A 16731-nucleotide genomic window follows, 5' to 3' on the forward strand; every position below is an offset into this window, starting at 1 on the left:
TTCCTGGTTCTAGTTCTGTTGATGTAGGTGAGCCCTAAGAATTTTTTAAAAACCTGGTGTGACTTAAATATATTATCCACTATTAAATGTTTCCATTCTACTTCCTTTCAGGGAACCTTTCCCTCTGATACCAAGAGAATAATGATGAAGTTGTTAGAAAATAACTTTTATCTGGATCCTGTGTAAACCTAGAGAAATATAGGAGCATTAGGGAGATGAACCAGTAGTTGGAAAAAAAACTTCTCAATTTCAGTTAAGATTATTTCCATTATTTTACAAGGGGCTTCTGTGCTTTTACCTTGAAAGTGTGAGAAACCAATACTGGAGTAAAAAATAAAAGTTAAGGTACAGTTTTAAGCTTTATTAGATAAGCATCCAAAATAAATTCTTAACACAAATGCATCATTGACTAAGCAGGGAGAGAAATCTACAAAAGTCACAATTTCCACGTGAGGGTAAAACTTATTGTTGTAGAGTTTATCTAGGATGTTAGACTGAGTGTCAAGATGGGAGGACATAACCTTGAGTGACTGTGGCATATCTGTGTCTTCAATCTTTACGGTATGATCCCAGAAGTTCCAATTCTAGAGTACATTGTGTATTCTATTCCATTCCTCTTCAAGGGCCTGAGTTCTCTCTGTCCTTGAAAGCCTAATTCTGATGTTTCTCCCTTTAGTGTACCTTCAGATTTCTCAATCTAGAATTGATTTCCCTTGCTTTGGACTCCCATAGTACTTTATACTTTATGAATCTGCTTCATATAACATCACAGTTCACTCCAGAGTACCACTTGTGTATATCTTTAATACTAGACTGAGTTCCTGATGGGCAAGAAGAATGGAATTTGGTCTCTAAGGGTGCCTGGCACAGAGCCTTGCCCCTAGTAAGTTCTTGGTAATTGTTAGATAAGTAGATAACATATCAAATTGATTTGATTCATTAAATATGAATTGAATACCTGCTTTATGCCCATCACACTTGCCAGGTGCTATAGAAAAGTACACAATATATGATTCATTTCGGGTCTCAAGGAATATAGTCTTTAGAGGGTTGAGACAATTTTTTAAATGCTAAGGTTGAATGGTATAATTGTCCTTCTGAAAGTGGTTTGGGTTGCCTACTAAAGTATGTTTTTGGGTTTTTTAGACCAAAAAAAACAAAACAAAAATTATGGGTGCTGTTGTCCTCATGGCCATATCCTTCCTTGATCTTTGCACATACTAAAAGGAAAAACAGACTCCCCTAGCGTTAGTCTTTGTTACTGAGTGTTAAGGTAGTTAATTTTTTAAGCAAGTTTTGGAATGTACTGTGCTTTCTTGAAGTTAACTAACTTCAAGTACTGCTTTCTAAGAATATGTGTATTTCAGCAGTTACTTAGCCCTTGATTCAGTCAATGCTTTCTGCTTTGTTTAGAAAAGAATGTTAAAGGCCTGTTTCTTTTCTTTTTTTTTTTTTTTTTCCTTGCCTTAGCCCCTTCACAGAGTTTAGTCCCAAAGGAAACTCCAGCCACAGCACTGCAGGGGTCTGTTCCCAGACCAGGTAAGGCCCACCTTGGAAAAATTTCTTGAGTGGAATAGGTTACATGTGAAGGAACCACTGCTGTCCTCAGTGTGCCAGGAAATGGCTGAAACTATCTTACCTATTTGCTTCAGAGCAGACTTCGGTTGAGTGGCAGAGCTTATGCAGTACTATTTGAAGTTATTTTTCCCCTGACCAGCTTGCTCTCTGACGCATTCCTCATGTCAGCCAGGGAACTCAAGAAGGACATCTCAGTGCCCATTGTCTGCCACCAAGCCGTGGGTGGTTTCCATTGCAGAGTTTTCCCTGTTCCATGACCCTGGCACCCATAGCTGGCAGCTGACTGATTGGCATACGGTAACTCACTGGGGTGGGAGGCATTACTGCATTAAGATAGTAATTGTATTATCATGACAGGAGTGGAGGCTTGTTCCGAAAACCTCTGCTGCAGTGAGGTAGCCATTCCTCCAGGGAATCAGAGTCATTTCAGTCATGTCTGGATGGCGTTAAGTTTCTTCCCATGACCAAGATATTGTAAATAGCACTAGGGATGGTGTTTCTGGAAGGTGGAGCCCATGGTAATCTGACAAATAACTACTGTGAAATGCTGGGTCAGCTCTGAATGCATGAGGATCTTGATGGCAATAACAGCCGTCAAGATTAGACTGCCAAAGCAGATAAAGATTATAGATTTGTTACAGTTTAGTCTTACCTGGCTCTTCGTCATTGTAGGTTATTGACGGATACCACCCCCCCACACAAAAAAAGAAGTATGACTGCTTTCCACAAGGAGGTTAGAGTCTCGCTGACAATACAGTTCACACACTTGACAAAATTAAAAAAAAAAAAAAGTTTAATTTTGAATCTAAGTCAGTAAAAGTAAGGTAAAAGTTGGGAATTCCCTGGCAGTCCAGTGGTCAGGACTCTGTGCTCTCACTGCCGAGGGCCCAGGTTCAATCCCTGGTCGGGGAACTAAAATCCCACAAGCTGCACGGGGCAGCCAAAAAAAATTAAAAATAAATAAAATAAAATAAAAAATATTTTTTAAAAAAGTAAGGTAAAAGTTGTGATTATTTTAAAACCTGCTTCATGGTGCCATGTCCTATATGATGGATAGGACTTTCTGTTGTACATTCTTTGGGTAAAACCAGGCCTCTGAAAAAATGGATGAGCAAAAAACATTTTAGCCACCCAGATTCATTTGCTACCAACTACCCACATGATACCTGAGAAGGGTAGAAATGGAACAAATTCTTCAGAGAAGGAATTAGATAGTAAAACTCATTTTTGATGAGAAAAGGAGCAACTAGAAAGGGGAAGGGAATTCCATCTCCTGCCCCAACTCTTTTCTCCAGAAGATGGACTTTACCGTATCATATGTCCTCCTTCTCAGAGTAATTTGCTGAAGAATCTTGTTCCTTTTAAAAGTTTGGCTCAAATGAATCTCCTTAAAATACTGCCTAGACCAATAATTGCCTTCACCAAAACCCCTTTGATCTCCACTTAAACGAATTAGCTGTGATAGTGTTAAAATTGTCAAAAGCATTGAATTTTGTTTCAGAAGAGCAAACTAACCAAAATTTTTTGTAGTAAACCTCTTTTGACTTGAGCCATTTTTATTTTTGAGCACACATTTCCTGAGTTTCTTTGCTCCAGCAGAGCCAACAAGGCAGCAGAGACTCAGTGAGTTGGTATCTATTTCTTGTGGAGGGGGTTCCAGGTTTTATGGGTTAGATATGGGGAGCTAAATAACAAATGAGAAGCATGGATTCTCTTCTGCCAGCATCTTTCATTGAAGGCAGAGTAGGACAGCCTCCTTACGTGAAGGCTGCATCAACATGAGCATCATAGCAATACTAATAATAGCTAATACTGAGTTATTACTAAGTGCTGCTGTACTAAGTTTTTTATATGTGTTATTTAATTTAATCTTTTTAACTTTGAGGTGGGTAAAGTGGTTATCGCCATTTTTCAGATGAGACATTGAGCACAGAGAGGTCAAGCAGTTTGCCCAAGGTCACATGGCTAATAAGCAGTGAGGTCAAAATAACCCAGGCACTCTGACTCCACTGCCTTCAAGGAGGTTACTGTGTAATAAGTAGGGTAGGTTAGACATGTACACTGAGTTTGAGGTCTTGAATTCCCTGAAACGGGGGACAGGGAAACGACTGTGGGAGACCAGAGGCAGGAGAGATGACTGCTATCTGATGCATCAGGGATGGTCTTTTGGAAAAGATGGAACTACCTAAAGGCATATAATGGAGGAAGAAGATGTTTTCCTGCTGGTGCTAATAAAGAAGTGCCTGGTAAACCCATAGGATGCTCATTTAAGCAAAACCCTGCTAGACAAATGACAGAGATTTTCCTTTTTTAGAGGGCATTGCTGAGAGGTAGAGAAGGAGAGGAACATAATGGGGTGTATAGGTGATATCTCAGAGTAAAGCAGCCTGCTCTCTAAAACTCAGGAATTCCTTTGGAGGAGAATGCATCCTTAATAGATATTTAAGACATATTGGAAGATTACTGTTTAAAAAAAATATGTCAAGAGGGAAGAGATATTCTAAGACTGAAAACAATCTCTTCTACATGAAAGGAAGAGGATTATTTTACTAAAATAGTAATAGCTCGATGAAATATGAACCAGGCAATGTAATTTAGTTACGTTGATCCAAACAGGATTACTTCACAGTATGGAGTAGAAATAAAAATAGACTGAGTAAGTATCTTATGCCCCAGACAACTGAGTTGTGTCCATGCCAGCTCTGTCTCTATACCACATTAGGGTGAGGATCCTGCTGCGCATGGAGACCCGTTAGCCTAAACAAGGCATTCAGAATTCTCATAGGCACCTAGCTTCTCTCTGTGGACATATACACCAGAAGCTCCTACATCTCATTTCTGTCCTTTGTATCTTTAACAGAACTCGAGGCAAATGCTGCCATAGTCTCTGGACAAAGGTAAGATGATCACTTCTGCAGACTTAGCATGAATATGGCATAAGCCTCTTTGAAAGGTATCATCTTTCTCAACCTTTAAACCTTTCCTCACCTTGTCCTTTTCCTTCACTCTTTGTACCAGTTTTTTTCCTGCTGAAGTAGGGAGCTGTCATGAGTACCAACCCCTCAGAGGTAACATTTCTTTTAACAAAACTTGATGGCTAAGTTTCTGCCTTTTGTGGTTGTTTTGAAAACTGGATGATGTAACATTTTCAGCACTCAGCATAGTGAGTAAATAGTAAGCAAGCATTCAGTATATAGGAGCTGTTGCCATCATTGTCATTAATAATAGTCCTTGCAACACCTTCTAAGTATAGCTGTTTGATCCTCAAGAGAAAGAATGGCAGATGGGGTCTGAGCGCAGAACCCATGCTTTTTCTTTTATACTGTGCTACCCCACATAACCTAACAAAATGAAATACAACTGTGGCTTCAACCTCTTTAGCCCCATGGAGAGAAGTATTATCGTATTACAAAAGTCATTCCTTTTTTAATGTAGGAATGTAGTAGATAACATTTTAAAGAATTTATCATACTTGTACATCAACTTAGGTTGTAATACCGCTTCACAGTCATTTTCTCATTTAATTATCATATCAACCCTGTGAGGTGGTTATAATAGCCAACATTTATTTGAATGCTGTTCCATGCCATATGTTGGGCTAAAAGCTCCCTAGATGTATTATCTCATTTAATTTTCACGGTATCTATTAGGAAAGGAAATTCTGTCTTACAGATAAGGAACCTAAAGCTCAGAGAGGTTAACTAAATTGCCCAAAGCCACAGATTCAGTAAATGGTGAAGCTGAGATTCAAACCCAGGCCTTGTGCCTCCAGAGCTCTCACACTTAATGTATTACAGCAGACAAGATGGGGATTTATAGATCAAGAATCTGAAACAGAGAGAAAGTTAAATATCGTGGCCAATAAATGTATAGGTAAGACTTGACCCCTGTTCTTCTGGCTCCAAATTCATTGCTATTCCTACTACCTGTCTAGTTTTATTTGGATTGGGCTTACGTTTGAATTCGTTTGCATATCTCAAAGTATACACCAACTATGTGGCTAGAGAAAGAAGAGATAATCAGACCAAAAATACCTTGTGGGTGTTTGTTCCCCAAGTTACCTGATCATTGACCATATAAACACCAGGACAGTATTGTTGAGGCTTTTGTTTTGCCGGGAGAAAGAGGTAGCTCCATTAGGAATCTTCTTCCTCAGAGGCTTTGACCATTTTCTGGGCTCCTAGCCAGAAAGCCATCCTTACCACCTCTAAAAGGATGTGTAAATCCCCCTGACTTGCAATTCTACCCCAGCTCCAGTCTCACCTCTCCTTGACTTGCCTTGGCTTGTGTGGGACAGTTGTTAGATGTAAAGCTAGGGTAATGAACAGTGTGGCCAAATTCCCAGGCATAGTGCCACTAACAAAGGGTCCTCTGTCAGGAGTAAACGATGGAGGGGTAGGGATAGTTGACAATCAGGCCATGGTTAAGAAGCTTACAATGTATTGGAAGACACAAGACACTAAAAACATACTGTACAGCCTGATGGGTGCTCTAGAATGCCAGACACAGACTGTGAACCCAAAAGACAAAAGAGACAACTCCACTTGGGGAATGAAGTCATGGAAGACTTCCCAGAAGAGGCACCCCTTTGACCAGTTTTTTGTTTTGTTTTTATTGCATTACTTTTGTTTCCATTCCATGTCTTACAAGTAAATTTAATCAACTCTCTCTTTTTTTTTAATGATTTTAACATGAGTTTTTTGAACCATGAAAGTAGTAAAAGTTTACTGAGGATAACTTGAAATTCAGATCAGAGAATTACAAAGAAGAAAATTACCAGTTAGCCAATATTCCTACAACTCAGCAGTATTCACTGTGTATATTTTAGTTGTTCTTCTAGTCCTCTTCACAGAGTATATACAGATAGAGTTAAAACACTCCAGTGTTCTATATATATATACTATAGTGTTTATCTATAGATCTAACATTATGTATTAGATATATAGTATTATATACACATATATATACACATATATATACCTCACACCCATTCATTCATATGTGGTTACATATATACTCAATATATATTATAATGAAAATGAGAGTATACTATTCATAATGTTGGTAGCTGTTTTTTTCCCCACAATAATGTACTATGGATGGTTTTTATCATTAAATAACCTTCTACAGCATGATTTTTTTCATGACTCCATTTGGATGTGCCATGGTTTATTTAACTAATGTACTATCACTGTTAAGCATTTAGGTCTTCTATCTTCATTAATATGAATAAAATGCTTTGGCATCCTTGTGTGTAATTAGCTCTGTAAAAGATTTGTTTCCTTAGGCACCTAGAAATGGAATTGCTGAGCCAGAGGATTACACCAGTGTGTCTCAGCCTCAGCGTTATGACTGTTTGGATGAGATAATTCTGTGTGGGGTGTGGGGCAGGGTGCCGTTTTATGCATTATAGGATGTTTAGTGTCATCCCTGGCCTCTACCCAAAAGGTGCCAGTAGCATATCCTCCCAGTCAGGACAATCAAAAATGTCTCCAGACATTGTTGAATGTTCCTAGGAGGCAAAATTGCCCCCTACTGAGAATCATTGGGTGGCACAATTTATACTCCATTAGGAGTTTTTGTCCCTGTACCCTCAATAATACTGGATATTACCATTTTTTAATCTTCACATACTAAAAAAAGGGGATTGAGGTAGGAGCAATCAGTAGTATACCCAGCAGTGTATTGTGAATATATTCTCATGTATATTCTATAATATGACTTGTAATATGCCATTATCTAACTCTACTAGGCTCATAGTAAATGCCAGTGTATGTTGTTAATTTCCTAGATTTTTAGGTACTATTAATTTTTGAAGGGAAATATTCTTATCTTAGGAAAATGGGTGAGGAAGTTTGATGATTTTTGTTCCAAGTTCTTAATGTGTTTTACCTGTTTTTCCACAATCTCACCAGCATTATACTTAAATATTTTATTTTTACTAATGTAACAAGCTGGACTCACTTTTAAATTGTCAGTAATATTACAGCATAATTGTGCTTATTGTCCCAGAGTGGAACATTGTCTCCCCAGAATGATTATGTAGTTCTTAATCTCCTGCCTTGTGAATGAAACTATTATCTTTATTTTTTGTGTGACTTGATTCTCTCACCTCCTTGGACTTTGTGCTTCTCTCTGTCAGCAGTGAGCCCAAAGAGATAACTGAAAAGTCCAAAACTCCAAGCCGAAGAAACTCCCGAACTGAAGAGCCAGCTGTGGCTTCTGAAAGTGTGGAAAATGGACATCGTAAGCGATCCTCTCGGCCTGCTTCAGCCTCCAGCTCTACTAAAGGTTAGCAGTGGGCTGCAGAGGCTATTTCTGAGTCAAATAGAAGAATAGGGTTCTTATCACAGCAGCAGAGGACTTTGCCCTTCGTCTTTGCTTCTATTCCTCAAATTTTCAAGTTACTTTGACGTCTACTGCTTGTTTGGTCCTTCCTTTATTTGTTAGTTCATTTAACTATGTGTTTTCTCCCTGTGTGTGTGTGTGTGTGTGTGTGTGTGTGTGTGTACATGTGTACAAGAGCAGCAAGAACATAACAGGGCAGATTGATTCATGATCACCACTTCAGACAGGTCCTCAGTATGGCCCCACCATCTTTCTATGTTTTTGTGGTCAACTCTTTTTCCTACTTTCTACTCTTTTTAAACCTCTGGCTCCTATTTTATGTCCTCTCTTTCAGCAGAGACTCTCACCTCTTCAAAGAGAAAACAGAACTCCCTTAACTCTCACTACCAGGACATAAATCTACCAGTGTCCTCTTTTGCTCATACTATAATAGAGCAACTGTCGCTCCTTAAGTCCAAGGCCAGTTCCTTCACTTGTGCCTTTGATCCCATCTTCTCTGACCTTACAGAGAATCTTACACAACCAGTTTTCTCTTCTCTATTGACTACTGTCTCTTTTTTGGATGAACTCTGCCCTTGGCTTCTCTGACCCAGAACTCTCAGTAGTTTTCTGTCTACTTCTCTGGCTGTTCCTTCTCAGACTCTGTACACGTACATTAGATATTGGTCTACTCAAACTTTAATCCTGAGTCACCTTTTCTCTTCAGCTTCTATTTTCTCCCTAACTAATCTCATTCATGCCCCCCTTCTTTAGTTACAACCTTTCACAGATGACTCATAAATTTTTTTTCTAGTGCAGACCTCTAGAGATCTTAGGCAACTGCACATACATCCTTAACAGGACTGCAAACTCAACATGTCTAAAAACAGACTTGTGATTTTTCACCCCTGATGTCAGGTCCTTTGCCGTTGTTCCCGTACTACCATCTATCTGTCCCTTAGGCATGTCCTCCTTGACACCTCTCTCCTTCACCTTCACATCCATCACAAAAAGCTGCTGGTTTTGTCTCAGATGATTCAAATTTATCCACTTTTCCCCATCTTCACTGCTACCCTAGCTTAAAACCCTTCAATGGTTTACCATTATAATTAGGATTAAAGTCTAAAAGCATCAACATAGACCACAAGGTCCTATCTGGTCTGGCCCCTGTCAACCTCTCCCAGCTTCATTTGACTTCCCTTAGGAACTCGGACATGCCATCCTCTCATCACAAGCCTGGGTATATGTGACACCTATTGTAGGGAGTATTCGTCTATCTTCCCTCTCTTCTCCTCATTAACCTCCCACTCTTCCTACTTATCTTAGCTAAGTTGTCACTGCTATGAGGAATCATAGCACCATGTTCTTCTCCTTCATAACACCACAGTTGTAACTTTATGTCCATTTATGTGGTAGGTAATTAATATACATACTCTGTTAGGGCAGGAGATGTCTGGTTTTGCTCACCACTGTATCCCTGGTGCCTACTGTGGTGCCTAATACAAGAGGTGTACAATCAGTAATTATTAAATTAATAACTATCTATCAACTATATATTTAAGTACTTACTACATGCCATGCTCTAGGTATATAATAGTGAAAAAACATATGGAGTCTCTGTCTTCCTCACATCGATTATATGCTAGCCGGAAAGACTTTAATATGATACGTTTTTATGATAGCAAAGTTATATGGTACTATAGGGACATATATTGGGTTGGCCAAAAAGTTTGTTCAGTGTTGTCCATAAAATGGCTCTAGTAGCATTTAGTTGTCTTTAACTTCATTCGAAACAATTTTGTTAGATTTTATTGTGACAGCTGTCATATCAGCGTGCATTTTAAAAAAAACTTACCAAAATTGGTGAATTTTTGTGTAGCCACTTTAATATTGAAGATGGAAGAAAAAAAGCAACACTTTCGGCATATTATGCTTTATTATTTCAAGAAAGGTAAAAACGCAACTGAAACGCAAGAAAAGATTCATGCAGTGTATGGAGAAGGTGCTGTGACTGATCAAACGTGTCAAAAGTGGTTTGCGAAGTTTCATGCTGGAGATTTCTCAATGGACGATGCTCCACGGTCAGGTAGACCAGCTGAAGTTGATAGCGATCAAATCGAGACGTTAACTGAGAACAATCAATATTATACCATGCAGGAGATAGCCAACATACTCAAAATATCCAAATCACGCGTTGAAAATCATTTGCACCAGCTTGGTTATGTTCATCACTTTGATTTTTGGGTTTCACATTAAGTTGACCAAAAAAAACCTTCTTGACCATATTTCCGCATGCGATTCTCTACTGATACTTAACAAAAAAGTTCTGTTTTTGAAACAAATTGTGATGGACAATGAAAAGTGGATACTGTTCAATAATGTGGAACAGAAGAGATTGTGGGGCAAGCGAAATGAACCACCACCGACCACACCAGAGGCTGGTCTTCATCCAAAGAAGGTGATGTTGTGTATATGGTGGGGTTGGAAAGGAGTCCTCTATTAAGAGCTCCTTCCAGAAAACCAAACGATTAATTCCAACAAGTACTGCTCCCAATTAGACCAACTGAAAGCAGCACTTGATGAAAAGCATCCGGAATTAGTCAACAGAAAACGCATAGTCTTCCATCAGGATAACGCAAGACCTCACGTTTCTTTGACAACCAGGCAAAAACTGTTACAGCTTGGCTGGGAAGTTCTGATTCATCCGCCATATTCACCAGACATTGCACCTTTGGATTTCCATTTATTTCTGTCTTTACAAAATTCTCTTAATGGAAAAAAATTTCAATTCCCTGGAATACTGTAAAAGGCACCTGGAACAACAGTTCCTTGCTCAAAAAGATAAAAAGTTTTGAGAAGATGGAATTATGAAGTTGCCTGAAAAATGACAGAAGTTAGTGGAACAAAACGGTGAATACGTTGTTCAATATAGTTCTTCGTGAAAATGAAAAATGTGTCTTTTATTTGTACTTAAAAACCGAAGGAACTTTTTGGCCAACCCAATAGCCGGGATGCTTTGTTCCCCTGTCAAGTTAGTGAAGGCTTTCTGGAGAAAATGATGTTTAAGCTGAGACCTGAAGAATGAGGAAGCATTACCCAGGCAAAAGGTATAGCATGTGCAAAGGCCCAGATCTGAGGGAGGGTATCATCCTCTCAGGAAATGCGCTGAGCTTGAGTAGCTTAGGTTAGGCAAGAGCTGGCATCCTGGCCAAGTGCCTGATATCAGCAGGGCTGCTACGAAACAGTCACGTACCATTAGGATACCAGCCTGAAGACCAGGGCAGGTTGTGGTGCACCAACACCAGACACTGAGCTGAGAACTCAGCTGTTGTTGATAGGTCACGTTTCTGGGTAGGAATTTCATAATGCCTCACAAGAGCCCCTGGGAGGAGGCCACAGGTCTGCAGATCACACACAGGTAAAGAAGAGATGTAGAAGTCACCTTACCTCAGCCTGCCAGAGAGGGGAGAGGATGGGAGGGGCCTTCTTTCCTCTCCATACATACCATGTACACCATAGCCAGGGTCCTCTTTAGGTATCCCCACTTTGGATGTAGAAGTGGAACCAACAACTTTCTTCTCCCTCCTTGGGAACCATCTCCTAGGCAAAAACCTGTTTGGAAGGAAGCATAAAATGGAAGATTCCTGGAGTTCTATGAGAAAATCTGCTTCCCCTCAATTCTATGTATTCTTTTTCCTAAAGGATCAGGGTCTTCTAGGCTTTAGAATATGGTATGTAGTTATCTTTAAAGCAGGGAAAAAAGTGCTGACCTTTAGAGATGTCATACACCAGCTTTTGGAGAATCTGACTTGAGCCCAGAGCCTCAGGATACTAAAGGTGTCATTTACAGTGCACCAGAAAGAATTAATCTAGCAGCTGGGACAGTTAAGAGATGCCCAAATTAGAGCCACTCTGTAGATAAGTGCCAGCCAAGAAAAGATGGAAAGCTGGAACCTGTTTTAGAAGGGGGGTGGGGTGTATAGGCCTGTACACTTAAACTGGACATTGTCCCAAGGTGATGGTAGTCATGTTGGAATGCCTGCCCCATCCATGCTTTGAGACTTAGCAGCTGGCTTAGAAGAGGCCATAATGACTCGCAGGCTTTGTGATATTACATGGAGGGATTCTGGGTAAGTGTTTCCTAGAGGATGTCAGGGTTCTGGCCAGACCCCAGGAATCACAGTCATATCTAGATCTCCACATCAGCCTCAAGCCCTGAGCCTATCAGTCTTTAACTGTTCTAGGGTAAGTTACTTTTTAAATCAGAAATGAATGCTGTAGCTCTTGATTTTTAAGTGTTAGAGCTTTTGGATCCAAATTAAAGAATTAATATGCATATTATTTGGCCTTCTATGTTGTATCCAAAAATGAACCAAAGTCATAAAATAATTTCCTGTGATTGTATTTGAACCCATACCCAGGGAGTGTCATAAAACATCAAGCTGGCTTCTAAAATTTGTGTGTCTCAGGACTTCCCTGGTGGTGCAGTGGTTAAGAATCTGCCTGCCAATGCAGGGGACACGGGTTTGATCCCTGCTCCGGGAAGATCCCACATACTGCAGAGCAACTAAGCCCACGCACCACAACTACTGAGCCTGCGCTCTAGAGCCTGCAAGCCACAACTACTGAAGCCCACGTGCCCTAGAGCCCATGCGCCGCAACTACTGAGCCCACGTGCCGCAACTACTGAAACCCGCGTGCCAGAGCCCGTGCTCCGCAACAAGAGAAGCGACCGCAATGAGAAGCCCGCGCACTGCAACGAAGAGTAGCCCCCGCTCACCACAACTAGAGAAAGCCCGCTTGCAGCAACGAAGACCCAATGCAGCCAATAAATAAATAAATAAATAGATAAATAAATGAAATGTATGTGTCTCGAACTTGTAGACATATATAGTGCTGGGTACCTGGAACATCTTCCTGCAGCATCAGTACTTAAAGTTTTGAAGGGAAAAGAGGGTTTTGCCTTTTCGTACTCGTAAGATTTTGGTCATATATGCACAAACAAAATCAGAAACAGTCTGCGTTTTTCATGAGAAAGCTGAGAAATATTATGAGCAGTTTATAATGAGAAGTATTGGTACTTTTTGTATTGTTGAGAACCAGTAACATTAATCATTCTTCTGCTCTGAGAACAGAGTTTGCTTATGTCATGCTAGCCAAGGCCTAGTAGACTACCAGATTGGAGCAGGTGGGATGGATGATTTCTGGGCAAGTCCAGGGAGGCCCACTTGCTTGATAGGTCACTCTCTAATCTGTTGTTTTGTTTTTGGTTGGTTTGGTTCCCCCCACCGACCCCCACTGCCCTGCCACTTTTAATTACAGACACAAAAATTGGCTCCCACAAATCAGTGAACTTCTTTTTAAAATTGCACTTGATCAGATGTGTTTTTTATAAATACGCAAATGAGTAGTTCTGCTTCCTGATATGTTGAGTTCCCCATTAACACAGAAATGATTTTTCTAGTTTCCCTTGATATTCTTTAGTCTTCTGTTTATAGTAGTTTTATGTTATATTTTCAACTGGGAGAAAGGATCAGTAGTTAAAAACATGAAGTTCAATGTACAAGTTTGAAACCTGGGAAAATATGCTAATAAGAGGGAAGTTCAGAGCAACCTGTAATCAGCAGCAGCTGTGGGTGTCCCTGGGGTGCTCTAAGATGCCTCTGACAGCAAAGTGGGGTGATAGCTCTATCCTATCCACAGCTAGTGACTTGAGAAGCAACAACCTACAAAAACACAAAGTATACAAATATACTTAAAATGTAAGTGTTATTATTGTAGAATAAGCATAATTAGATACATCTAATTATGATGTAATTATAATTACATCATAATTAGATTATTACATCATAATTAGATGTATTACATAATTAGATGTATTACATTAATTATGCCTAATTAACAGACATATAAAAACTGAGCAAAAAGTATCTCAGTAGTCTGTTACCTTAAAACAAAACATCTCAGAAAAAATACAAAACAGGTTTAACTTCTGCAGTATTTTTTTTTCATATAAAACACTAGTAAAATAGGCTTCTTAAAAATTAAATAGTGAAATACCAACCAAATTATATACATCGTTACAGTACAAGTGAATGAGGCGAAACCCTAAACAGTAACTACCTGAAACTGCACTCTTGTAGCATCATTTAGAAACCAGCCATACAAATTTTGAAAGGAAATTTCCAGAATTTTTTTACAATTAAGTAGAAATCTTGCCTAGAAGGAGAACAGTAAAAAGTGTAATGAAGTGAGCAAGGTCAAGGTCAATTTAAAAAATTCCTAGAAGGTAAAGCTCCACGCTACAACACCGCTACACCAACCTACACCACCACTGCCACCACTCACCCTAGTGTCTAAAAGGCTTTTTTTTTTTTTTTTTTTTTTTCCAGTTTCTAGCACAGATCACTTGTTTACTCATGGCCTCACTCATTGATTCATCCTCAGAAGCAGAGGCAGCCTGCCAGATGATTGGGTGATTTAGAGCAGTGACAGATGGGAACAAGCAAGGAAGGAATGGAGGGGGGAGCCTGAGGTTGTTTATTCCCCCACTCCTAACCACTTTTCCCAGCCACACATGTGTTTCTCAGACACACCACTTGATCGTTCATATCACAACAAAGGAGAAGCTCCCAAAGTTGACCTAATTAACAGACATTTTTCTAAGGATGAACACTCAGTCAAGACAAAACCCTGTATGTTTTTACTGCAAATGACAAATTTGCTACAGTGAAAATGAAGCTTGAGAGTTGGACATAAAGGGTTGATTATGGGGAGTTGTGCGCTACGTGAGACTCCGTTTATTTACATGGAATTAAAATAACACCATTGTCAACATCCTGTCAGATTTACTGTCCTCTGATTAGCAAAAGACTAATGAGTAAATCAGAGAAACTGATTCTACCACCTGGCACAAGCATCATAATCTCCCAGTAAGACGTATATATTGAAATTTCCACCAGTAGAAGCCTAAAAACACTGTACAGGCCACCTCTTGGAAAGTCATCTAGGTTTCACTTCTTAGCAGTTACTTAGCTAACAGAGTAGTAAAATTTTTGCTTTTTGCTCTACATTTTGAGTCTGGGTTCTCAAAATATGATACAATACAAAAGAGAGAAGAAAAATTGCTTAGAATACTGAACCTAACATGCAGCATCAGAGAGTTCAGCCTAGTTTCTAGAAATGGATAAGTTGGATTCATCTTACACATTAACGTATTAAATAGAAAACATTTTTTTGTCCTTGATGGGAAGTAATTCTAAAACATTTTTTTTCATTTTAAATCCAAAATATCTATTACGGAGCAGCATGAAGAATGAGGGTGAATTTTTAAGATCAATATGAGATTTTAAAGAAATGTTTACAGTTGGGGAGCTTCAGGCTATTCATTGTACTTTGCTGTAGAAGACTTTTGTGTTGAAAAAGTTTTTGAGAGAGTTCATATTTTGAGTTTGAGTTTAAATATGAGATAAGATTAAGTTGGTTGGTTGAAGACATGAATAAAACAAGAGGAATTAAAAGAATTTAAACACACTCCTTCCCTTTTATGTTACTGTCACCCTGTCACTGATATAAACCACTCAGTTCCCACCTCTTCCATGAAGCCTTCAGGCTCACCTGGGCTCAGAGCAGGCTGTGGCTTGCTCTGAATTGCTTCCATGCCTTCCATACATACACAGGTATATCCACAGCCTTGATAATACCTGGCTAGGCCATGGTAGACACTTGCTGACCAACGGTCATAGTCATGTTATTTAGAGGCTTTGACTATGGCATGGCAAAAAGAGTTCCTCACTGCAAAACAATGGCTTGGCTCCAGAAGGGATCCAGAGGCTGTTTTTTTTTTGTGGCACAATTCACTCACTTGCTTGTAACATCACTCATTGATTTCTCACCAAAAGCACTGTCAGTCTATCCATCATTTCATTGGGTGATGGAAACAGGTGATGGAGATTGTGGGGTTAATTGCCCAGCTAAAGCAGCTCTCCCCATCCTGGCACCTTTTCCATGTATGTTTGCTTCACCTTCCACTACCTGTATAACATTTCCCCAATCACCAGGCCCTAGTTTACAGGGCCGAGAAGTCTGAGACCCTCTTCACACTGAGTGCCCCTTTTGAGGACCTTAGACTGATTTAGGGTCCAGTAGGGCTCCACCTAGGTCAGCCCTGGTTCCTGTGGACTGCCTAAAAGGCACTGCTATAAAGAATTGCCTCAGCTGAATATATCCTTCCTTTTTCCCCACAGACATAACCAGTGCGGTGCAATCCAAGCGAAGAAAATCCAAGTAAACAAGCTGGATGACGACTTGATATTTGTAAATGTGTGTGAATTTTACAAAAAGCGATTTTGAGCTGTGACTTTTTAAAATCCATTTCTGTACAGTTAGTTATTTTAATAATGTGGTCCTTTTCCTGGTCCCTGCAACCTGTTTCATAAAGTGCAATGGGGAAAGCAGAGTTGTTGAACCCTTTTGGTGTTGCAAGATGAAGTTCAAGGTTTCTAAAATGTTGCCATGTATTGAGAGGAGCTAATGTGATTATGTTAATAGTTTTCACATTTCCTAAGCAGCCTAGAGTACAGGGTGAGCATTTTTAGATCTAATGATGTATTGTGCTGTGGAAGTACTGTGTGTGAATAGCAGTAGTGGGGCAAAAGGAATCTTCTCATTTGGAAATGTTGTAAATAATTTTATTATATAGTGTTTTGGATGTATTTGTTGTAGAAATGGACCAGTGAATAAAGAGAATCTAAGGGTTTGTACAATGTGAAATACTGAATGTGTTAAATAAATGTCTTTGTCCTAGAACATAAACGTATGTTATTG

General features: G+C 39.5%; 1 protein-coding gene across 6 annotated transcripts in view; it reads left to right on the forward strand.

Annotated features, from left to right (window-relative positions):
* NCOA6 (nuclear receptor coactivator 6) overlaps window positions 1–16731 on the forward strand; it is a 97823-nt gene extending 81092 nt beyond the window's left edge. For 3 of the 6 annotated variants that reach the window (XM_061208053.1, XM_061208056.1, XM_061208057.1), the window contains exons 11-14: window positions 1471–1539; window positions 4439–4475; window positions 7721–7869; window positions 16152–16731. In XM_061208053.1, the coding sequence (XP_061064036.1) occupies window positions 1471–1539; window positions 4439–4475; window positions 7721–7869; window positions 16152–16195 (299 nt within the window). In that variant the 3' untranslated portion in view covers window positions 16196–16731. Of the gene's footprint in view, window positions 1–1470; window positions 1540–4438; window positions 4476–7720; window positions 7870–12326; window positions 12793–16151 lie in introns of those variants that run through there. The other 3 variants (XM_061208054.1, XM_061208055.1, XR_009703133.1) reach the window with 3 other exon arrangements.

The sequence above is a fragment of the Eubalaena glacialis genome, chromosome 13 (assembly GCF_028564815.1).
Source record: "Eubalaena glacialis isolate mEubGla1 chromosome 13, mEubGla1.1.hap2.+ XY, whole genome shotgun sequence".
In the NCBI taxonomy this organism is placed as follows: domain Eukaryota; kingdom Metazoa; phylum Chordata; class Mammalia; order Artiodactyla; family Balaenidae; genus Eubalaena; species Eubalaena glacialis.